This window comes from Castor canadensis, chromosome 5 (assembly GCF_047511655.1).
Source record: "Castor canadensis chromosome 5, mCasCan1.hap1v2, whole genome shotgun sequence".
Classification (NCBI taxonomy): domain Eukaryota; kingdom Metazoa; phylum Chordata; class Mammalia; order Rodentia; family Castoridae; genus Castor; species Castor canadensis.
This window is the reverse complement of record NC_133390.1, coordinates 61,993,766-62,018,799: the sequence shown is the minus strand read 5'-3', so window position 1 is coordinate 62,018,799 and position 25,034 is coordinate 61,993,766. Positions and strand designations below refer to the sequence as shown.

General features: G+C 34.8%; 1 protein-coding gene across 5 annotated transcripts in view; it reads left to right on the top strand.

Moving 5' to 3' along the window:
* Positions 1-25,034, top strand: part of Spice1 (spindle and centriole associated protein 1) — a 49,490-nt gene that overhangs the window by 7,592 nt on the left and 16,864 nt on the right. For 2 of the 5 annotated variants that reach the window (XM_074073154.1, XM_020178205.2), the window contains exons 2-10: positions 209-307; positions 1,966-2,013; positions 5,753-5,896; positions 10,423-10,525; positions 11,383-11,489; positions 14,991-15,118; positions 23,404-23,531; positions 23,734-23,871; positions 24,531-24,796. In XM_074073154.1, coding sequence (XP_073929255.1) covers positions 209-307; positions 1,966-2,013; positions 5,753-5,896; positions 10,423-10,525; positions 11,383-11,489; positions 14,991-15,118; positions 23,404-23,531; positions 23,734-23,871; positions 24,531-24,796 — 1,161 coding nt within the window. Of the gene's footprint in view, positions 1-208; positions 308-1,965; positions 2,014-3,876; positions 3,894-4,763; positions 4,883-5,752; positions 5,897-10,422; positions 10,526-11,382; positions 11,490-14,990; positions 15,119-23,403; positions 23,532-23,733; positions 23,872-24,530; positions 24,797-25,034 lie in introns of those variants that run through there. The other 3 variants (XM_020178208.2, XM_020178207.2, XM_074073155.1) reach the window with 3 other exon arrangements.

Here is a 25,034-nt window from a genome sequence, read left to right as displayed (position 1 = left end):
CTCTTTTATTGTAGCTATTAGTATCAACCTTGTATTAGTTGTAAAATGAGAAAACCAGTTATTTTGATAGGCTGTTCCTTTCACTATGCTTAAATTCTTCTGACGTTTTAGGAGTGATTTTGTTTGTCCTAGATGTCTTCCTCACCCCCTCTGTCGATGCATAATCATTTCCTTTCCTTGTATTTTAAAGTTTTGATATTATTCCTAGATGTCATTGGTGAGAGTGAACCGTTATGGTTCCCGGGGAAGTGGAAGAAAAACACTGAAGGTAAAGAAGAAGAAAACTCCAGTGAAGCAAGAATGGGATGTAAGTCTAGGTGGGAGAGTAGTCACCATAGTGTTATGGTGGAGGACATGGTTTTAGTTACTTATGATGGTGTTCTCAAGGGGCTCACCATGTAGTAGGATTGGATGGGTTTCTGGGTGTGTTATATCATTAGTCTTGGAGGGAAGAGCAGAATCCTTTGGGGAGTTTTTTAGGTTGCACGTGTAATGGGCTGTAACTTCTAGCTCCTTTGAAGAATTGAAATCTTAAAAGCTGTGTTCTTAAACAAGAGTCTCTCATTTCCACTTTGAAAACTCATTGCTTTGGTAACTAGTTACTCTATGTCACTGAAGTCTGAATTTTTCTTGGTACCTGTTTTAGATTTGCCCTTAGCAACCAGTGATACTGTAATTATGTGGGTGGCAGTTTTTACTGAAAAAGTGGGTGGTGATCCTTGTTTTCTTACAGTTTGAATTTGTTGCTTACCCCAGAGACTAGTCAGTTTCAGTATAAGATTCTGTTAAGTACATGGAACATGAAGGCTAAGGGCATGGCTCAAATGACAGAACACCATTCCAGCACCTGGAATATGTGATGCCTGGTTCTTCCCCTGAATATCACCTGGTTTCAACTAGAGGATTGTATCTTTTGCAGCCTGAAAGTTTGGTTTGGACATTAGTCTTTTTTTTTTTACTTCAAGGTTTTTTTTTTTTTTTTTTTTTTTTATTTCAAGGGAGGACATTAGTCTTTAGGTGCCTTTCCATTGTGGAGAGTAACTAGCCAGGGATGAGTTTGGATCTCAGGGATTCTCTTGGACTTGGGTAGCAGGTGACCATCTTAAGCCAGATATCTTAGGCAAATTGACAGCCTTTGCAAGTGAAGCAGGAGACTTTTCTGTTTAGATTGTTTTGTTGCCATCTGATTGGCTGTAATGCTTATGAAAACATAAATATTGTCACCTCAGAGTTGTTATTTTGGAAAATTCAGTTTTTGTATAGAAAATCCTTGACCCAAATGTAAGTCATAGCCAAAAGTTAAGTCTTTGAATATATAAGAGACTATTTTGACTCAGTTTTCCTTGTATTGCTCATCACTTAGAAGTAAAACTCTAATTTATTTCCTGCTTGCTAAATCTGGGTAACAAAATGGCTATAATCATTTTTGAAAGCCCCAACTTTTAGGGTTGCTACCTAGAGCTGTGCAGGCTGTGCCCCACACGATTCCAAGGGTTGCTGTTTACGTGGACTAAGATATTCATGGTACCTCCTGGAGTTGACTCGCATGGTAGCCTGACCATGTTGGTTTAGTGCCTTTTTACATAAGTAACTATTTTCACATTTTATGAAATTATGCAGTGCCTATACAGTTCATCTCTTACTTTAATAGGTTCTATGCTTAAGTTGTTTATGAACACAAATTGAACATTTCTATAGTGATCACACTTACTCTTAGGAATCTTTACAATGACCTCATGGAATTCTGGATTTCAGTGGAATACAGTTTGAAAATTCTGACTAGTTAAGCTTTCTCATCTTGGATATATTCTGCCCTCTTTTATTTTTTATTCCTTGTTTTAATATAATTAAATACTTATTTTCTGTAAGACACCTAAAATATTCAGCCATTAAAATCCAGAAACTGTTATTATTTTATAAGGAAACGTAAAACCTCAAGGCTCATTTTTTTTTTTCATTTTGCAGAATACTGTGAATGATCTAACAGTTCATCGGGCAACTCCTGAAGAGCTGGTAAGTTGAACATTAAAAGTTAAGCTGTTTCATTGTTTTATTTTGTATTTGAATAGAAACCAAAGTTGCTTTCTGGAAGTTGTTGAGTTATATTTAGTTTTGTTTTTGACTATATAAAATAAAAAAGTGTATCTTCTGGACTTTCTGATTTTACCTAGGTATGTCAGTTAGTATGAGAAGTTTTTAGCTGGTTCAGTTCACAGTTCAGATGTTTCTGGTTTAGAATTACCCTGTTGATATCAGTATTTCTTCTCTATCTATAGATTTCTTCAGCATTATTTGCTGTTACTTCCTTGTGCAAAAATATTGGTCTAGTCAGTGTAGTCATTTCTCTTGAATATGCCATATGTATTTCTACATTTGAACTGCAGTTCCTGCTGCTTCCCTCACTTAGAAAAGTTTCTAGACCTTCTTTCCTTCCTATCCAAATCTTACTTTGCCCCTTTTTCTAGTTCAATTCCTACTTTTTAAAAAGCTTTTACTCTAGGTTTATATTTCATTTAATGAATTAATTTATTACTTTTAATTGACATAATTGTGATACTTTTGGATACTAATACATGCATTGATTGTGTCATGTCCAAATTATGATACTTATCTCCTCAAACATCTTTTTGGAGAAAACATTCAAAATCTTTTCTTTTAGATTTATGTGTAGTCACTTTACTGTGCAATGTACTATAGGTTTTGAAAAATAGCTTTATTGAGATTTAATTCATATACCATAAAATTTGCTCTGTTAAATAAAGTGTATTGTCTAATGCTTTTTTTTTTGTATATTCACAGAGTTGTGCAACCATTACTACTATCTAATTTTAGAATGTTTTCATCACCCCCAAAAGAAGCACTATGACCATTAATAGTCACTTCCTGTGCCCACCTCCTCCGTGCCTTTGGCAATGACTAATCTACTTCCTATATATATGGCTTTTCCTATCCTGGATTTTTCTTATCAGCGGAAAGACCTCTTGTATCTAGTTTCTTTATCTTAGCATGTTTTCAAGATTCATTCATGTTGTAGCATGTATCTGTATTTCAGGCTTCCGATTTTTCCACATCATTGTTATCATTACTTTTAGTTCTCCTAGTGGGTATAAAATGTTGTCTCATTATGGTTTTGATTTGCATTTTCCTCATGAAAAATGGTGTTGAAAAGATGATGAATCTCATTCCATGTGCTTATTGCTTTTTGTACTAGTATCTTCTTTGGAGAATTGTCAATTCAAATCCTTTTGTCATTTTTAAAACTGAATTGTTTGTGTTTTTATTGTTGAATTATAAAAAATTCTTTATACGTTCTGGGTATAAGTTCCTTATCAGATATATGATTTGCAGATGTTTTCTCCCATTTTCTTAGTTGTCTTTTCACTTTCTTGATGATACCCTTTAAGCATGAAAGTTAATTTTCATGATACCTAAGTTATGTTTTTTCTTTTATCATTTGTGTTTTTAGTGTTATATCTAAGAAAACACTACCTAACACATGGTTCACAAAGATTAATTACTCCTATATTTCTTTCCAAAAGTTTTATAGTTTTAGTTCTTATATTTAAGTTCTATGATTAATTTTAATTTTTGTATGTAGTGTGAGGTTGGGGTCCAGCTTCATACTTTTACAAGTGGATATCTAGTTCAAGCATCATTTGCTGAAAAACTCCATTCTTTCCCCATATTGTGGCAGTCTTGTTGAGAAATCAGCTATTCATAAATATAACGGTATGTTCTGCACTCGCAATTCTGTTCCACTCATCTATATGTCTACCCTTATGCAGTGCCACACTGGATTTTTAAAGCTTTGTTGTGAGTTTGAAGTACTGCTGTTTGAAACTGCTCGAAAGTTATCTCCTCTGACTTGTGGTTGCAATTACTACTTAAATAAGGTATTGAGTATATACTACTTAATGCATATCATTTATCTTTATATGGATATGCACAATTTCCCTGGTAGATTATTAATGCTTTTGAGAGATAGAGACCATATTTTATATATCTTTGTGTACCTATAAGTTTTAATCCTACTAAGTGCTCCGTAAGTATTTATTGAGGATTATAGTGATACCCAGTTGACTTAACATTTTTTAATAAATATTTTCAAACTCAGGTGAAAGTAGAAACAGAAATATAAAGAAGTCTCATGTGCTGTTTACCCAGAAATAATAGTTATTAAAAGTTTGCTAAAGTTGCTTCGCTTACCAGTTTTCTTCCTTTGCTGAAACATCTTAAAGCAAATCCTTTTGAGAGCACATCCTTTTGTACTTACATACTTAATTTGCATTAAAAAATATATATAAACATGGGCTGTAGGTGTGGCTCAAGTGATAGAACACCTGCCTAGCAAGCACAAAGTCCTGTACCCCAGTACCACCAAAAAGCCAACCAACCAAGTAACCATCCTAACAAACACAGAATCCCCAAAACATAACCACAATGTGATTATCATATCAAACAAAAATAAAAATACTTTTCCATATTCAAAATTTTCCTAAAAATATCATCTTCATTTGTTTTTTGTGAATCAGAATCCTTATATAATATTTGGTTGTTTGTATTTTAATGGATTGATTTCTTATTTACATGATGAAAATTCATCAGTATATTTTATTAGATGACATTTTAAATTTGCTTGTATTCATATTCCTGAATGCTTGCATATTTGGAAAGCTAAATGTCTGCTTTTATTCCTCAGTTACTTCCCTGAGCTCCTCCTTTCTAACTCTTTAAGACTTGTGGCTATATCTCTTCTGTCTTAGGAACTCCGCTTTCCTGGGTTTCTACATCTTCATGACCCCACTTCCACATGAAGCCATTGCAGGGCTTTAAAAACAAGGCATTATTTATTCTTGGTGGTGATGCAGTTATCATGAAAAAGGTGTGTCTTTGGCCATAGATGACTTAGTGGGTTTTGTGCTTTTTACATCATGTTCCATCACTGTATGTATGTATGTATGTATGTGTGTGTGTGTGTGTGTGTGTGTGTATTAAAGATGTCAGTTTTGACCCGTTAATTGTTTTTGTCACCCATTTTAGTAGTCTTAATCTGTGACTTGGAAAAATTAATTTGATAGTCTTGTACAAAGGAAGTAGAAATTAATATTATTTTCAGTATGTCTTTTAGCTAGATCTCTTAGTTTGCTCATGCTCTCTCTCTGTCTCCCCCCTCCTCTCTCTTGGACAGTTCTGGAGTTTGAACTCAGGGCTTCATACTTGCTGGATAAGCACTCTTCATGCCTCCAGCCCTTTTTGCTCTTATTATTTTGAAATTGCCCAGGCCAGCCTAGACCATGATTTTCCTATTTTATATTTCCTACCATAGCTAGAATGATAGATGTGTTCCACCTCTCTTAGCCTTTTTCTGTTGAGATGAAGTCTTGCAAAGTTTTTTGCCTGGACTAACCTGGAACTATAATCTTAACCTATTTCAGCCTCCTGTGTAGCTTGGGATGACAGGCTTGTGCCACTGTGCTCAGCTATTGGTTGAGGTGGGTCTCATGAACCTCTTCTCTGGGCTGGTTGCAAACCACAATCCTCCCAAGCAGTGGTTCTTCTCTGTTTTAGATTATTTTTGAGAATTTAGAGGACTATGAAAAATTTAGCTGTGAATTATATATACACATACAAATAATGTGTGCATATATTGTACCAGGAAGAAATGAAAAGTGGTAAATGTGGTCCCATCACATAAATAGGAATCTTCTTTGTTCCTGGAAACATTCCTTTTTATTTTTTTCCTTCTATGTAGATACGTCGTCATGAAATACACAAGTCGAAGAACAGAGCATTAGTACATTGGGAACTTCAAGAAAAAGCTTTGAAGAGAAAATGGAAGAAGCAGAAACCAGAAACTTTGAGTCTTGAGAAAGGAAGATTATCTATCATGAAGGAGGTAATGCTAAAATGCATTTTCTGTAGATGTATAAGAGATGGTAGAGTGGGTCAAGTGGTAGAGTGCTTGCCTAGATGTATAAGAAAAGAGATAAATTGGGTTCTTTCTTTTTCCCTTTATTTGATTTACATTAGAGAGACTCTAGTAGTTACTGCATTTTTGTACAGTGGTCTACCTGTGAACTTATAAAAGGCAGCAGAATTATGATTAGAGTCTAGTTTGGTGGCTTAAATTTTCACTCCTAGCCTTGTAACCTTAATTTGTTCACTTGACTTTTCAGCTTGAATTTTCTCATATTTAAAATGCCTGGTTGTATTCTTGTGAGATTTTATTTACAGAATACTTACAAAGTGATCATCACAGTTTTGTTATAATTATTTTTTTATGAATTCAATAGCAGTGCTATTACTTAGGGAAAATAGAATAGAATAGAATAGAATGTTACATGCCCACCCAACTAGGTAGTAGGCCTTTTAACTTTTGCTTGACCTTTTGCCAGATGTAGGGTATTTGGATAAGTAACCAGATATGTAGGAATAAACAATGTGGGAAATAAGAGGAAAGTAGCAAAATAATCATTTTTTTTTAAGGTTTGAGCTAAAATCATTGTAAGGGAATGTGCTTTGTAGTGTTGTTCTTTGTTCAGGTTAAAGCTTTTGGCCCTTGACTGTCTTAATGACCTTTCTTGGCAACTTTATTTATTTATTTATTCATTTTTTTTCATAACAGCTTTATATCATATTCTGTCTTTTGAGAAATTTCATTAGGGTTTCTAGTGAAGTAAGAAAGTATCACTCTTAAGCATCATCAGGAAGAATTGTATCACCCAAATAAATGTGTTCATGAGTTTGAGAAAAGAGCAATGGGCAGAGAGAGAAAGCTTTAAGTCACACACATTTCAATGTTATGTGCTTATTTCCATGGAAATGTTGTGGGCTGGTGTTGAGGGTTCTTGCCTTCATGGGCCAAAGAATTGGCTCGTGAGGCAGCTGATTGACTCATGGGACACAAGGTTGGCATACAGAGTAGGATTTATTAGAGAAAGAAAAGGCTGCAGCTAGAGCAGTGCAGCGGAGACCAGAAAACTGGTGGCTTCCTGCTCAGGTAAAGGCTGGGGTTTTTATGGACACTTTAACTCTGGGTTAGGGTAAGGGTCAGGTGGGTTCTTATCATTGGCCGTGGATTCGTGTGTGGGCTCTCTTTGTGAGCTGTCTGATTGCCCCTTATGGGTAGAAATAACCTTAAGAGCATTCTGTTTATCAGCCCCATGGCAGATTTATGAGACCATGTGACTCCTCTTCAGGGTGCAGGGCTCATAGTGCTCTCCATGGGGGATGAGATGCTCACTCATCTGTCCTTTAGGTCCCTGGACCCAACAGAAAGGTCTAAAACCAGAGGTCTGACCTGGGGAAAAGGCAGTCCCCTTGGAGGGCATCAGACTCTGGACTTTTGTTTCCCCTTTCATGGCTCCCGTGCATGTCCTGAATTTCTAATACAAGTAACTGATATGGTAGAAGCAGAGGTTGAAAGAAGAGTGGTGAGAGGATGAGTAAAACTTTCTTTGCCTTCTTTTGGTGGTGCTGCTTCCTCTGGCTCTGCTGTAGTGATTCTTAACCCTGATTGCACATTAGAATTAATTATGCTTGGGAAGCTCCTTTAAAAAAATAACTATGCTCAAAGATTCTGATTTAATTAACCTAGGGTGTGGCACCACATAGGTATTTTTTAGACAGTTTCCTGTGTAATTTTATTCATTTATTTATTTTTTCCTCCTGTATAATATTAGTGTGCTATAAGGCTTGAGAACTTCTGCTTTAAGTGAGATTTAAGTGTTTCCTTTTAACTATATCTTGGAAGTCAGTATTTGGAAATCTACCTTTTCTTTTTCATGGCCAGATATTATATAGATTTACTAGCATTTATCCAATGCTTTATTGGTGGATGCTTATGTTGTGTACTACAGTACAGTTTAAGCTTCTGGGAAGGACCTGCAAAAAGTAACGTAAACAAAGATTTAGTTTTCATGGAGCAGTTCAGAGGTAGGTGGTGGCTGGTCAGAGGAGCCTGCAGTTCTTCACTTCATGGCTTCTAACTAAGAATATTGAATGGCTTTTGCAGCTTCCTTCAGTTGTGTGTAAGCCAACAGAAAGTGACTTTAATATACCATCCAGAAGTTTTGGCATATGTCCCATTGGCTAGAAAATTACTGCATGGCCATTCCTTCCTACAAAGATTGTTGGAAAGTTTAGCTATATAGTTGTCTAAAACTTGGGAGTTGTGCTATAAAAGGGCAAACTGGAAGAAAGAATATTGGTGGCTAAGTAGGAAGGTATACCACCCACAGATTGCTTCTTAAGAATTTATAAAATCTTTACGAAAGCCTCCCTCTCTCTGAGTTGGACTTGGACCCTCTTACCATGGAACAAAATGGCAAGGATGATGAGTTGCCAATAATATTTCTCCAGGGTCTTTGACTGATCCTTGAAAATACAAGATGTGTACCACCACTTAAAAGTTTTAAGTTTATGGTCTTTAAACTATCTAGGATAGTAAATATATACAAATGGGCTTATAGAAATCAGTTTATTTATCAAGAGTGGATTTTATGAGAGGAGTGATAAACCTAGAAAGCAAAAGAAGGCTAATAATACTCTGATCTTTGGCCACTCAAACCATCTGTCCTAAGGAACCTGGGCAGATTAGCAGAAAGTAGAAGAGCAATGGCTTGACCTCATTGTAATTAATATCAGGTATCAGTATGGTTAGTAAGATTATTCCTCCCTAATCTTCTTCTGTCATTTTCATGTCTTTATCTTGCTAGGTCAGTGCCCCCCACCTTTTAAAATAGTAAACTTTTAAAAATTGCCATTAGGAAATAAGCTTTGTATAATTTTTCTAGTGTACTGGTAGCTTATACTAATCTATTTGCATTTTATCCTAATTGCATGTCTCACCAGGGATAGAAATTTGGTTTATGGGATAATATAATTTATCCTGTAATAGCATCTCTAGGGTGCCATATAAGCTTTTAGTGTACACACATACTTATGGCACCTCTGTGTTTGAGGAAGTGGTTATACCTCTATTGACACATCAGGAAACTTAAGTTTAAAAAGGTTAGATTTTGCTTAGTATTCTTTGACTAGGCCTAGAACCCCATCATCTGCCCCCAAATGTATCTTTGGCTTTAAAAATTTCAAAGCTTATTCTTTGTGGAAGGAACAAGTTTAGGATTTTATTCTTAACAGCTAAGCTTACTGACCTGCTTGGCCCTAGCAAAAGGGGAAAAAATAAGAATATGACTCATTTTTCTCTTTGTGTCCTAAAAGAATAACTGTATATAATTATTTCCATGATATAGAGAAATTCTTATAAGAATATTTGTTACTAGATGCTTTATTGATTTGAGTCAGAGTTGGAAACTGAACAGTTTCTTAATTTTGAGATTCGTTTCAACATAAGAATGCCATCTGGTGGTAGTAGATAAGAGTTGACTCCCCTTTACTCTTGCCTGTGACCATGTAATAATCAAAGTCCCTATGTTGATAGTGCCTAATCAGAAGCACAACTGTAGTGGTATTTTTTGAATTCCTATCTCTCAACCATAAAAATAATCAACTTGTTTGTAAATACAAAAGCATCACATTTTATATCATGTTTTTTAAGTCTTGGGTTATGACCTGTTAGTGTAGTAGATTGTGAGATCACTTCAGTGGCTGAAACACCTGTGAGTTTATGACTCAAAGATTCTTATCTTTAGTCCATGTTTTTCAAACTGTAGATCATAATTTACTAATGGATTGTGAGGTTATGTTACTGGACTACATCCATTATTTTAAAAATAGAATGGAATAGAGATTAAAAATAAAATATAATACTAGTTCTCATGTGGAAAGGTTAAGTAAAACTTATATATGTGTGTGTGTGTATATATATATATACACACATATATGTATTTTAATTTTATTTATTTATTTTTTTGTGGTACTGGGGCTTGCACTTAGGGCCTATACCTTGATCCACTCTAGCAGCTCTTTTTTGTGAAGGGCTTTTTCAAGATAGGGTCTCATAAACTGTTTGCCTGTTCCTTCGAACACAATCCTCCTGACTTCCTGAGTAGTTAGTATTACAGGCATGAGCCACCGGCACCCGGCTATATTTGTTTTTTCAAATATAGGAAGAAAACTTTATAAGAAGGTAATTTTCTTGTGAGTTCAGCTGTCTTCTGTTAAACCGTACATTGAAGATTGTTTGGTTAATCTTTTTTATTTTTATATTTTTAATTTTTTTATTGTTGCACTGGGGTACATTGTGTTTATATGTATATATTAAATATATATATATATAAACCAGTAATTATTGGAATAGCCCCATCTACTGGTACTTAAGGATATTGTCACTGAAGGATTTTAGAGAGGTGTGGCCTATGGTTATTTTGTATTCTGTGCCTTTGTATGGTCCTTTTCTTTGTGATTTTGAAAAGTAAATATATTTTTGAATAATATTTGTCATTAACACACGTCTAGATTCTTTCTGATCAATACCAGATGCAGGACGTGTTGGAGAAATCTGATCATTTGATGGTTGCAGCAAAAGATCTGTTTGTTGACTTTCCTCGTAGGCGCACAGGTAAATATTAAATTCAAACATAAGTTTGCTTCCTTATTAACCCACAGTTAACTATTTGGAAGAATTTTTTCAGGTATAATTATTTATATTATAAGTATTCTAGGGTGATAGTATACAAGGGTTGTTAAAGGTATTATTTATTTGCTCTTTAAGAATGTATTATAAGTTATTCAGCTAAAGAAAGATAAATTATAATTATTAAAATATTGTATAATGTATAGGATTTATTACTTTTAAAATGTGACTTAATTTTCAGCTTATTAGTATTGTTACCATATAATTAAAATATTTATGTTTATATATAATTTGAGTATGTAATTCAAAACCTAAAGCAACTTCAGTTTCTTGCCAAACTTTGCTCTTTGTCGGATACACAACATTCATTTCAATGTGTATAAATCAGTTATTTATCTTAATCTCTTAAAAAAGATTCATTTTTAGTATAAAGTTTGAAATCTGGTTCAGATATTTATTAGTGTTGATTCTGGGATTGTTGCTTAACATCTCTGAGTTTCAGTTTATTGATCTGTAAAATAATAATAGCACCTATCTTGTAGAATTTTTTGAGTGTAAAAAATGAGCATGTGTATATATATATATATATATATACATGTATATACCACATATGTATATATATGTGTGTGTATGTATATGTATGTGATATGTATGTATACATATGTCAGCATTTAGAATTGGCTGGTGTATATTTAGTAAGCACTATGTAAATGTGTATTGCTGTTGTTATTATTATTATTTGAGATTGCCTTATAATGATTGAAACCTAGGGTAGTATAGAATTTGTGAAGTCAGTTTAATTAAATGAAACAACATTAACAGGACTTATTTTCCTTTTGCAGGGTTTCCAAATGTAACAATGGCTCCTGATTCCTCTCAGGGTTCCATCATGGTAAATCAAGATCCCATCACCCAATCTGTCTTCAATGAGTCTGTCATAGAGCCTCAGGTAATATGCCATACTCATTATGCTATGCTGAAATGAAATTTAAGTTGTTGTAGACATTGTGGTAAATATTCTAAAAGCTAAATCTTAACAATTGCTAGTTATGGTTGCTAGATTTGTTCTTATTCCAAGCATATTGTACTTTTATGTAACATTTGTACTCAGCAAGATAGAAGACTGGATAGTAAAAGCCACCATTCACTGAGTGCTTATCTAGGAGATAGGTACTGTTGTTATCCCTGTTTAATAGATAAAGAGACTGAGGGTCAGACAAACCAAATGACTTGTCAGTGATCACATAGTTTGCATAAGAGGTGGAATCCTAATGTAGGCCACGAGGCTTCACAAGACTGTCACCATCTGCTATCGTAGAAGCAGCAGGGAGGCTTTCCACCGGGATTCAGGTGGGTGTGTGTTCTGCTATTGACTAGCAGTTTGATCTTGAGATGATTTCTTAAGATATCTGAGTTTGCTCAAAGTACTTTTTGTTTCTTTGGTTTTTATTAAATGATGGCAGTTGTATGGATCAGCTACAGTAGGTTAAAGTGCCCTAGCATAATACCAGGAACATAACTCTTCATTAAATGTTAGTCACTTTTGATGTATTAGTATGTTTAAAAGGTAGCTGTCCAAAATACTTGGAATTTATGGGAAAATGATACTACAGTTATAAAATATTAATTAGCTATATTCTAACCTAATTCAAACTCTTAGTAAGAATATTTAGAATTTTTAAATAGTAAACATTTTTTTAAAGCCTATGAAGAATTTAATACTAAAATAACTTCTTAGGAATGACGAGGACTTAGTACCTGTTTAATGAAATTTCCTAAATTACTTATACCTTCCATGAAAAAAAGGGAGAATCTTCAATTATATGTATGAACCTATTGCACTGCAGGTTCAGAATCATAATTATATAGTTTTCTACTTAAAGACAATTAAATAGAGTGTTATGCATATTTAAAATAGCCAACCAATTAGCTATAACTCTAGGTAAAACAATTTATGTTTTGACAGTTGTTGAAAAGTTAACTTTCAGATAGTCAGAAATTTAATTATCCTAGACTATCTTGCTGTTATTTTATGTTCAACTGAAGCTTTTACATTTATTTAAATAAATCATTTAGTATAGTTCTCTGTTTCTTTGGCAGTCATGCTTTCAGTCATTTGGAGTCTGGAAAGAAGTGCACATGTTATTTCAGCAACATGAAATAAAGCAGTTAGATTTCATTCTGTTGAAGAGAATAGTTTATCATTATACTTGAGCCTATTAAGTTCATAGTAGAATTTCAAATTAATGATACAAATACAACTAATTTTCTTAGCCATTTTAGTTCTTCAATATACAGTGATAACAGAATAAAAACAGTGAGGTAAACTTCTCAGTGTACACTAGAGCTAGCACGGAAAAATGACAGTGAGGGAGGAAAGAGAAGATATTTTACTAGATAAGCAGAGGACCACTGTACATAAGAAAAGAAACTGGTATCACTATAGAGGACCTTGAGTCACCAAGAAAAGATGAAATTGTAACTGCCTAGGTTCTCTGGATCCTACTTTCCATCTATAATAGGAATGAGTGAGACTAAGTTTGCTCACTTATTCATCAGGCCTTGCACTAGTTGTTGGAATACATGGATGAAAAAAGACACATCTCCATCATTAGTTTTGGGAAGTTGCAAGATCTGAGGTTAGAGAGGTAAACATGAGCTAAGTCATGAAGGGCAAGGGACCCAGAAAGTAAGAGTTGGGCCACTAAAGGATTTAAAGCAGAATAGAATCATGATGAGATTAACTGTGTGTGGAGAGAGGCAAGATTATAGAGAGAGTCTGGTTTTAGTTTATCTGCTATCAATAATACAGTACCACACACTGAGTTAGTTTTAACTAGAAGAGGTTTATTTTGTCTCACAGTCAAGGTCAAGAGGCCATCTGTGGTGATAACCTTCTTGCTGACAGAGCCCTGAGGAGACATAGGGCATCACATGGTGAAAGAGAGGGCACATGTGAGAGACCTAGCCAAACTGGCTTTTAATAGTAGATCCTCTCTTTTTTTTTTTTTTGAAAGGAGCCCAGATGGATAGGGATCCAGGAGAATTGTATTTTTATTTTTTGGTGGGACTGGGGTTTGAACCCAGGGTTTTATGCATGCTAGGTAGGCACTCTACCTAGCTGGCACTCTACCTGGGTTTGAACCCAGGGTTTTATGCATGGCTAGGTAGGAGCCATGCCTCCAGCATAGATCCTCTCTTGAGATAACCTATTAACTTATTTATCCATTAATTGCAAAGATGGATTAATCCATTCATGAGGGCAGAAACTTAATTCCTTCTTAAATGTTCACCAGTTCTACCACTTAATGTCTCATAATGGGTTTTGGAGGGGACAAACCATATTTAAATTATACTTAGTCTACCTAGGACACTTAGGTTAGAATCTTAGTGAGAACGTGGTAAAGGCTTTGACCCAAAGCACTGGCAGTACGGAATAATATAATGGATGGGGATACATTTAAGAGAAGTTAAAAGGGAGATAGACTTGATAAGATTGGGTGGCTGAGTGGACATGATGGGTGAGAAATAAAGGTAATTTCTGTTTACGGGCTTCTGAGCAACTGAATAGATGGTGGCTCTGTTCATGTCCTTCGGTAATATTCGCAGGAAGAAAGTTTATGGAAGAATTGTGGGAGAGGCTTAGGAAGATACCAGTTTAGGGATGTCTTTTAGGCAGTTGACTATACATGTTTAGGGCTCAAGACAGATCTGGGTGAAGATAGAGATTTCAAAAGGAACAGGATTTGGCTTAGATAAAATCATTCAGAAAGTAAATCTGATGAGAGGAGAAAAGATCCAAATAGAAAACCTTGAGTCCCATTGGATATAAAGGTAGTGTAGATAAAAGAAAACCAGTAAAGGAGATTGGAAAGGAATAGCCAGAAGAAGAGAAGAAAATCCAAGAGAATAGGATATTATTTATGGAAGTTAAAAGGATGAGTGTTTATCAAGAAGATTTTAAAGGAAAGAAATGAGTGATCATTTAGGTCTAATGAGTTGGAGAAGTAAAGACAGGCAAAGACAGAAATATCCATTTGATATCGGAATAAATGTGTTGCTATTGATCTTGTAGAGAGCATTTTGAGTGGAGTAGTTGGATAGAAGGAAAACTGCAAAGCATAGATGAATGAGAAGTGAGGAACAACTCAAGAAATTTGGTGATGACAGCAGATAGTAGTAGCTTAAGGTAGGCATAGTGTTAGAGTAAGATGGGGAAGGCTTGCTCATGATTAAATATAGCTGAAGTCAAAAGAGGGAGAAAAATTGAATATGCTGGAGAGAAAGGATGATTGATAGTGTACAGGGAGTTGAGAAGGTTTGGGTTCTAGAACACATGGAGGGTTACTTTCGGGGAAGTACATGGAGGGTTAGTCTCTTCTGTAATGACAAAAAGAAAGTGTATACGTAATTAACTTTTGTTGCTATTTTTATTGTTGTGTTGAGATAGGCTCTTAATGAAGTAGATGAAGAAGAAGAAGAAGAAGGAGGAGGCAAAACTGTTAATAGCCAATCAGAAGAAAGTGAGACTGAACCAGATAATTCTCTAAACTCTCAGATTAACAATAATACAGACAAGTATGTATGTATGGCATAAATATCTACAGTTCTTACCTTTTTCCAAGGCTATTTAAAATGTTTGCTTATTGCATCACCTTTTTTTATTAATTGGGATTATCTGTTAAAACATTTTTTATTTAGATGTAATTTCCAAAAAGGTGTAAGAATAGTATAAAAAGCTTCTATATAGTCTCCACTCAATTTTACCAATTGTTAACATTTCCCATGTTTGTTTTTATCAGTTACGCACACATACGTACATACACACACATACACACACTTTTTCTTTTTTTTGTGGCAGCATTGGGGTTTGAACTCAGGGCTTCATGCTTGCTAGACAGGTGCTCTTACTGCTTGAGCCACTCTGCCAGCCCTCACACACAATTTTTAAAGAATTGGAAGTAAGATCCATACTTCATGTTTCTTTATCCCTAAATACTTGAATGTGTATTTCCTAAAACCAAGAGCATATGTTTACACAACCATAGTATGATTACCACAATCAGGAAGTTGCATGATTCCATAATTGATGATGAGTCCTCCTCAGTGCATCATATCAAGAGACAGAGATGGCATTGGTTCTGTTAATTCATTATTTGATTAAAGTCATATCTACTAGGTCCCTTCAATGGTTTCTAATCTGTTTTTTTTTCCATTTACTTTTGACATTTATTCTTTGCAGATTTGGTCAATGGGAAATTCTTCAAGTCATTCTTGTGTCATTTTTTACATATCATTTTTTCCCCTTTATATAATTTGTGGCACAACATGACTATTACACTTTCCCAGTCCCTGCCTTGGAATCGGCCATTTCTTTGAGAAGCCCTGGTTCATTTTATTGAAGAAAGGTGTTTACAAACTGAGATTTAAGTATTAGAGGTATTTTTATTGTGCCTGGCAGTCCTTGCTTTTAGGCCAGAGTTCAAATCTCAGCAGATACATACACATGCTTACATGTGCGTAAGTAGCTGTAGTCATATATATATATGCATGCCCATATTCATACTAATATCTATTTTCTATTTAGTTATAAGTTATGAGTTTACACTGATAACCTCCAAACAATTTATCACTATGGAGCTTTTCTTATCCTTCTCCCATTCCATACTTAGAGCCCTTTTTAACACTTAGAAGTGTGTCTTCAAATATTACACAATATAGTAACTCATTCAATGCTGCAATACATAGGAAGTAGTTTTGAAATTGTTGCTCTCATGCTATCACAGAAATAAACCTACCAAGTAGAATTCAAGATTGAAGATTTTTTAAAGGTTATTCTGTTCATTTGAAATATAATCAGATTCATTTTTTCTGTTTGTATTTAATGTTAGATTTTTCTGCTTTAATAAAACTATGCAAAAAAACTATTTTCAGATATTGGCACCCATCCACTATCCCTTATAGTCATTTCCCGTTCATTCTCACCTGAGTAGGTAACCGATTTCATTAGTTTTGGTTTATTCTTTCTGTGCTTATTTTTATAAATATAAGCAAATACATATACTTATTTTCTATTCTTTATTATGTAGAAGATAGCATACTGTAATTTGCCTTTATTACCTAATATTACCTGGAAACCACCTTATAGCCATTTGTAAGTTTATAGGGATGTCTTCCTTTTTTTTTTTAAACAGAAAAATGAAACAGCTACATAGATTTAAATTGTGTGAATGTGCTATAATTATTTAACTACTTGTATATATGGCCAAAAATTTTATTTTTGGTGGTACTGGGGTTTGAACTCAGGGCCTCACGATTGCTAGGCAGGTGCTCTACCACTTGAGCCACTCCACCAGCCCTAGGTTATTTCTAATACTTTATAATTACAAAAATACTGCGGTGAATTACCTTGTACATATGTATTTTTGGATTATTGGAGGTTCATATTTTTATTTTTTGGCAGCACTGGAGTTTGAACTCAGGGCCTCATGCTTGCAGGCAGGTGCTCTACCACTTGAGCCACTCCACCAGCTATTGGAAGTTCATATTTAGGGAAAATTGTTAGAATTGGGATTTGAGGGTTAAAAGTTAAATGCTGTGTAATTTTATTTTTAAAAATTGCGAAGTTTTGCTTTAGGAAAATTATAATATTCTCACTGGCAAATGTAAGTGTTTGGCCAATAGATTGTGTTTTAAAGTTTTTCATTTTTATTATTTCATAGATGAAAAAAAATGGTATCTTGGTGTAACTTTACTTCCCATGTCTTTTATGAATTAAATTGAGTTTAAAGAATCTATTTAAGAGCTTTGCAGTGAATTCTTCTCTGTTCATGCTTTCTGTCCATTTTCCAAGAATTTAGTATTGCTTTTTCTTAGTTTGTAAATGGTTGTTACATATTATGGATATTTGCTTTTGACATTATGTAATCTTATATTTTTTCCTAGTTTGCTGTCTTTTAAATTTATGATGGCATTTTTTTTTAACCAGCCAAAATATATTATACTGTTTTTGAGGCAGAGTCTTATTGTATAGCCTAAGCTGGCCTAGAACTCATGATTCTCTTGCCTTTGCCCTCTGAGTGCTGGGATATAGTGTTTCTTGCTTCTTGATAGCGTTTTTTTAAATTTAGTTTTCATAGTTAGTTTTACATATTTTTTTCCATATGAACGTTAGTATCAACTTATTTAAGGCCATAAAAAAATCTTACGGGTGTTTTTTGTTTAGACATAATAGTAAATTATTGAGAACTATCATCCTTTTTTGTGTGTGTTTTATTTTTTAATTCATAATTAATAATATGAAAGCTGGAAGAATGTCTCAAGTTGTAGAGCGCCTGCCTACCTAGCAAGTGTGAGGTCCTGAGTTCAAACCCCAGTACCACCAAAAAAAAATTAATAATATGAATTTTTTCGTTTTTTATTGTTGTGCTGGGGGTATATTGTAGCATTTATAAAAGTTCTTATATCAAATATATCCTACTTGAACTCTTCCCCTCCATCATTCTCCCTTATCCCCCTTTCCCCCATTCCTGGAATAGTTTCAACAGGTCTCATTTTTCCATTTACATGTATGTATACACAGCATTTGTACTATATTCACCCTCCTTGCCTCCTTCTCTACCTCATCCCCCTCAACACTGGTACCAACTCCTCAGACAGGGCCTGTTCTGCCCTCCTGTTCTCCGATTTTGTAAAAGGAAAAAAAAAAAAAAAAGACATTTTTGTTGGTTTAAGATAGCTACACAGGAAGTTTCCTTGTGCCGTTTCCATACATATAAAATAACATGAATATGTTCGTCTCCTCTGTCTTTATGATGTTGAATTTTACTATCAGATATTTTAGTTTTCCATTTGTCAAAAGTGGACCTTTTCGGTTTTGAGGAGTGTTTTAATGTTTTGCTGGTTGATTTTGCTTATTTCTTGTTAAGCTTGTTCTTAACTCTGGTTTTTGTCATTTTTAAAATGGGCTGTTCTCTTCCACTATTTGTTGCAATTCATTACCATTTGTATTTAGGAAGGCTATTGATTTGTTTCCTTTTCAATATTCTACTTTATTGAATCTTGATTGAGTTAACTTAAGCATTGGTTTGTAGGTTTACTATCATTTGTTTGCAAGTTTATATAGTTGTTTTCTAAGTCTTACATATCAAAGTTGTTTCTTTTGTGTTAGTTACAGGATAATGTTAAATAATAGTGAAAACAGTGGGCATCCTTGTTTTGTTTTTAATCTTAGGAAAATGTTTCTATTTTTCCTCTTAAGTAATGTGTTGGTTTTGGTATTTAGGTCTTTTTTCTTTTTCTAAGGAAATATCTGTCAGTTCCAGTTTTATTTAGTGTTTTTATCAGTCATGAGTGTTGAATTTTGTCAGACTTTTCAATATCTATAGAGATAATGAGTTTACTGCTTAGATCTATTAATATGGTACTTCATTTTATATATTTAGTAGTATTAAAACATCTTTGCATTCCTGCAGTATATTTTATATGGCCATAGTGTATAATTGGAAGTTAACCTTTTATTTAGTGTTCTTGCATCATTTCGTAAATGATATTTTGTATAATTTTTGTGTCTTTGGTCTTTATGACATTGAGGTAACAGTATGATACTTGATTCCATAATAAACACATAGACGCTTTCTCTAATTTTATAAGGGCTAAAACAGTTTATGTTCTTTGAAAGCTAACAGATTTCTCCTGTGAGGCTGTTTGTACTTTTGTAGGAAACTGCCATAACTGTACTTCCTTTATGGAGATTGAATTATTTAAGCTTTCTGTTTGTACTCAAGCCAGTTTTTTAAATTACATTTTCTTAGGAAACTTTCCATTTTATCTAGGTTAATCAATACATTTCCATAAAAATGTGCTAATATCTCAGTATTTCTAAAATATTTCTTCTGCTTCAGTGCTTGTGTACCCCCTTCTCCTCCATCATTTCTTTTAGTCTTCCTCTCCTTAAAATAAGATTAGCTAGTGGTTTGTTTATTCTGTTAGCTTTCCAAAGAACCAGGACTTTGATTTATTAATTAGAGCTTCTTGTTTTCATTTCTTCCTCATCAATTTTTGCTTTTATCTTTATTTCCTTCCTTGTGTTTTCTTTTTGTTTATGTTGCTTTTTAGCTTTTTAAGTTGGTAGTTTAATGCATTTTATTTAAATTCTTTCATACTTAATGGGTAAAAATGAATTATTTAAAGCTCCAAATTTTCCTCTAATAACTATTTCAAATGCATACCATACATTCTGGTAGTGTTTTGTTGTTTAGTTCAGTTTATATTTCCCCTTTTACCTGAGTTATCTCATAAAAGATTTTAAAAATCAATTTCAGACCCTCTTTGTCTGTTTTATTACATTACATTCACAGTATGTAGTAGTATTTCTACATGTGGAACTTAATGCTGTTTTCTTTGTGACCTAATAATATGATCACATTTTTGTGAGTGTTCCATGTATGAGCTTGAAAAGAAGGTGTAACCCTATTAACAAGGTAGAGTTCTATATGTGTATCTGTAAGAACTATCTCATTGATTATGTTACATACATGTGTCTGATTTTTGCCACTATCTTTGTACTGAGAGTGATATATTAAAGTCTCCTACTATTAGTGCATTTTGTTTTTCTTTGCATTTCTTGTTTAAGTGTAATTAATTAAAGTTAAATGCCTCCTCTCTTATAAAAAAAAGTGATTGCTATGGGTTTTGGTACATGTATATCCATGAATGTTATGTCTTCATTTTGATTAGTGACTTTTAGCATCATAAAATATCCTTTGCCACATGTAATGCCTTTTGGCTTCAGTTCTAAAAGAAGAAAGTGGTCATCAGTTATAATTCCATTAGGCTTCAAGTCTGACACCCTCTGGGTCCATGGCACTGCTGTGTTTCTGTGGCTCTGGCCTTGGTGTCTGTGCCTGTGCATCTGGCTTCTACACCTGTAGCTCTGGCCTTGGGAGTCATTTTACTTTTTTCTGAAGGATAATCCATGTTTGCAACTGTAGTAGTTTTATCAGCCTGTATCTTGTCTGTAGAACTTTGGGAGTCTAGTACCAATCCTTCCCTTTGTGCTGTTCCTGTCTCTTTCAATCTAAGCTGGCAATATTTCTGGTGATAACACATCTCAAAAAAATCTTTCAGATCTCTTGTGTATGTCATGGGGATTCACTCTAATAGGAAAGAGGGCCTCCATAGACCTTTCCTTTTTTCTTGTTGGCTTCTGCTGAGATCATTGGGGAGATCCGTAAATCATATCCTTTCTCCCTTTAGGCTAGCTGTACTCTTGCCCTTCTCTCCAGAGTATACTTTCCTAATGGTAATTCCACTAATTTGAAAATTTTCTTCAATCTGAGTAGGTTGAAAATTTTTCAAAATATCAAGACCTACTTCTTCTTCTTCTTCTTTTTTTTTTTTCCAGTGCTTAGGCTAGAACTCAGGGATCCCATATGCTAGGAAGGCACTCTATCACTGAGCTACATCCCCATCCCTGCATTCTTTTTGTTCAGTAGTTCTTCCTCTTGCATTTTATACTAACATCCAGAAGGAAATAGTTTGCATCTTCAGCACTTTGCTTTGAAATCTCCGCAGCTAAATTTCTAAATTCATTCATTTCCATACAACTCAGCTAAGATTTTTGCCACCATCAAGGATTACCTTGCTTTTAGTTTCTGTTGACACATTCCTCATTTTCTTCTGGACTCTGACCAGATGGTCTTTTTAACATATTTCTACCAGTATTCTATGTGTGATAATATGTGTATTCTCTAAGCCAGTATAGTCTTTATCAAGTATGCTCCTCACTGAGCCCTCACTGGAAGAATTTTTGACATCTGTATTTATGCCAACAGTGTTGGAGCAATGTAGGCTTCTTTTGTTATTCACCTAAAAATTCTTCCAGCCTTTACTCATTCAGTTTTCACATTTTTAGGTACTTATTACACTAACATCCCATCCAGGTCCAGAATTTTCTGAGGATGCTGTAACAAATTAACAAAAACTTGGTGGTTTAAAACAATAGAACATTATTCTGTCACAGTTTTGGAAGTTAGAAATCTGAAATAAGTTTCATTAGACTGGAATCAACTGTTTGGTAGGGCCATGTTCCCTCTGGAGGGCTCCAAGGAAGAATCTGTTCCTTGCCTTTTCCATCTTTAGTGGCTGTCAGCATTCCTTGACTTTTGGCTACATTGCTCCAATCTCTGCCTCCATCTTCACATTACCTTCTCATTGTGTGTCAGATTTCCCTCTGCCTCCCTCTCACAAGGATGCACAGAATTTGCATTTACAGCCAACCCTGATAGTCTAGGATCATGATTCTTAAACATATGTGCAAAGTCAGGTAAGATAACACTCAGAAGTTCTAGAGATTGGGTTGTGGGTGTCTTTTGGCAGGCCATTTTTTAGTCTACCATGATGATACTGCTTTATTTTTGTTGTTACTGCTTTATGTGACCTTACTCTTAAAGGTATAAGAATTAGAGATAATAATGGAAGTGTCAGACTCATTAGGATTCATTCTCCCAACTTGTTCAGAAATCTTATTAGAACACTCTTGGGATTTTTCCTGAAGGTTTTACTTAAAGCTAATGCTGTATTACATAGAGGTCTTTTTGATGCCTTGGTAATAGTCCCCTTTGAAAGGTATATCACGAACCTTTTGCTAAATATACTTTTTAGCAAATAGTGTTCTGATGTGCCGCCCACAGTTTGATTCAAAGCAACTCCTCTAGGTTGAGATTTGTGGAGCCATTAAATAAGATTCCCTACTTCCTCTTTATTTTTTGTAACATCTTTATTGATTAATAGAATACACCCCACTCCTTTGAAATATAATACTTGATGTTGTTTTTGGTATATTCAGGTATATTAGGATGTTTTCATTACCCAAGAAAGACACCCCATATCCTTTAGCTGTCAAATCGTTTCCTCTCAAACCCTTCAGCCCTGGCTAACCATTAAGGTACCTTCTGTATAGAGTTGCCTATTTAGACATTTCATGTTTATGCTGTCTTTTGGGTCTGTTTTCTTTCATTTAGCGTAATATTTTTAAGGTTCATCCATATTGTAGCATATATCAATGGTTCATTCCTTTCTGCGGCTGAATAATATTTCATTGTATGGCTATATCACATTTTACTCATTCATTCATTACCTGTTAGACATTTGAGTTGTTTCTACTTTTTGGCTCCCTGCCTCTCTTAAGTATTAATTCAAGTGAGAAATAGATGAATGAACCACATACTTGAAGATTAAAATATCAGCTTTGGGGACTGGGGGTATAGGTCAGAAGTAGAGCGCTTATCTAGCATGTGTGGGTTTGGTCCCCAGCATCACATACACACAAAAAAATATATCAGCTTTGTGAGTGATAAAGATATTTGAATGCTGAAGATACTATAGCATAAGGCTTAGATCTGTAATTAAAAGGCTTAAAAATACTAAGCCCCAAAATGCAGCTCTTCTCACTCCTTCTGCTCCTACCTGATACATAGGGGAGCAATCTGTTCTAATAAATTTACTTCAATATGAGCAAGGACTGCCCTGTGGACAGGCTCTTGTGGGGGGCAAATCAAAAGGGGCCGAGCCATATATGCATAATTACTTTAGAGAAAGAGAGGGAAGGCTGGAGCTGTACTGCAAAACTATAGAAAGGGCAAATGCTCAGGTACCAGTGTACACAGGAAGTTGGGAGGCACATGGAATGATTCCTTTTAAAACAAAGAAGCACTGTGGCTATCTCCCTGTCATCAGTTAAAGTTAAAAAGTATTTTTTCTTTCATTGTAAATTACCAGAATCTCCTTCAAATCAAACATGTAGACGGTTGAATTATTAGAATTATCAATTCTAATACAGCTTATTGTCCCATAATTTATAGGTTTCTCCACCAACTAAAGGAAGAAAATTCTGAGTTAATTAGTAAACTGTGGGCTGATATTCAGCAGAAAATATCCACACAGTCACAAATAATGTCTCCAGAGACTCCATCATCAGGGGAACAAAGAGGTTTGCTTGTTATCCCTTTGCATTATTTCTAGTAGCTTGCTTTATTAGGTTTCTTCTTGAACACAGTAATTTTTAAAGGAATGTTACTTTTGACTTCCTCCTGTAGCCTAATGGACCAAAATACTAATGGGTCTGTGAGTTGAAAGGCTTTTTAAAGAGTTTGTTCACCTAAGATACTTTTTTGTAATGTGCTTGCTTATAGCTGCTCTGAATGCTACTGATGCTGTCAAGAGAGTGCAGGCCAGGCTTCAGCCTGAGGAATCTACTGGGACTCTAGACTCCAGCTATGTCGTGGGGCAAGTGCTGAACTCAAGGAAGCAAAAACAGCTGTTGAATAAAGGTTTAGTCCTTTAGTTTGCAGAGATGAATTATTAAACGTGGTTTGATACAGCTATCTTATGTATTTCTAAAATGTTCCCCCTCCTTTAGGCTCATTCATTTGAATCCAATTAAGTAACAGTTGCTGTTAAGAAATGTAGCTGGGAGCCAGTGGCTCATGCCTATAATCCTAGCTATTCAGGAAACAGAGATGAGGAGCATCAAAGTTCCAAGCCAGCCCCGGGCCAGACCCTGTCTTGAAAAACCCATCACAAAAAAGGGCTAGTGGAGCGGCTCAAGTGATAGAGTACCTCCCTAGCAAGTGTGAGGCCCAGAGCTCAAACTCCATTTCCACCACACACAATAATAATAATAATAATAATAACAATAATGCTTCCCATATAACTCTGAAAAGAAAGTTCTAGTATATTCATTGCAGATTGTATAAACTTTGTTTAAACTTACAGATTTTTGTGGTGTTTTTCTTGGTGGGACCAGGGTTTGAACTCAGGGCTGCATGGTTGTAAAGCAGGCACTCTACTGCTTGAGCCTCTCCGCCAGTCCAGTGATGATAACTTCTATAACAACTTTTTGTAAATGGGTGTACAATAAAAGTTTTTTCTAGTCATTTTGTAGTTATTTTTCCTGATTTTGAAATAGAATGCCTTCTGTCATTCTCAGTGAAAAGAAAACCAGATTCATGTGCTCCTTCCAAACAGAAGAAAAATGTGTTATCAGCTAGCACAACCTCTGCAGACTTATCAAGTGGTAATAACTCCAGCCTGGATGTCCTCAAACACATGATCCATGAGGTGGAGCATGAAATGGAAGAATATGAGCGGTGGACAGGACGCGAGGTCAAGGGACCGCAGAGTGGTCAGGGCCTCACAGGCTTCACTTTGTCGCTGGTGAGCTCTCTCTGTCGCCTGGTTCGGTATCTTAAAGAGGTAAGACTATGAGGTTAGTGAGTCTTCTTTTCAGGCAGAAATATGTGTGAGGTTTTCCTCTTTACTTAATTTATTACAACCTCTAAATAAAGCTCAGTTAAAATTGAATAGCTTTGTTTGCAGTACCTCAGTTTTAGATATGTGCAGTAAAAGTTTGTGGTTTTAGACCACCGTTAGTTGATACATAGATAAGAAGTAATTTTGGTGATACTGTGAGCATTGGTAAATTATAATTAGT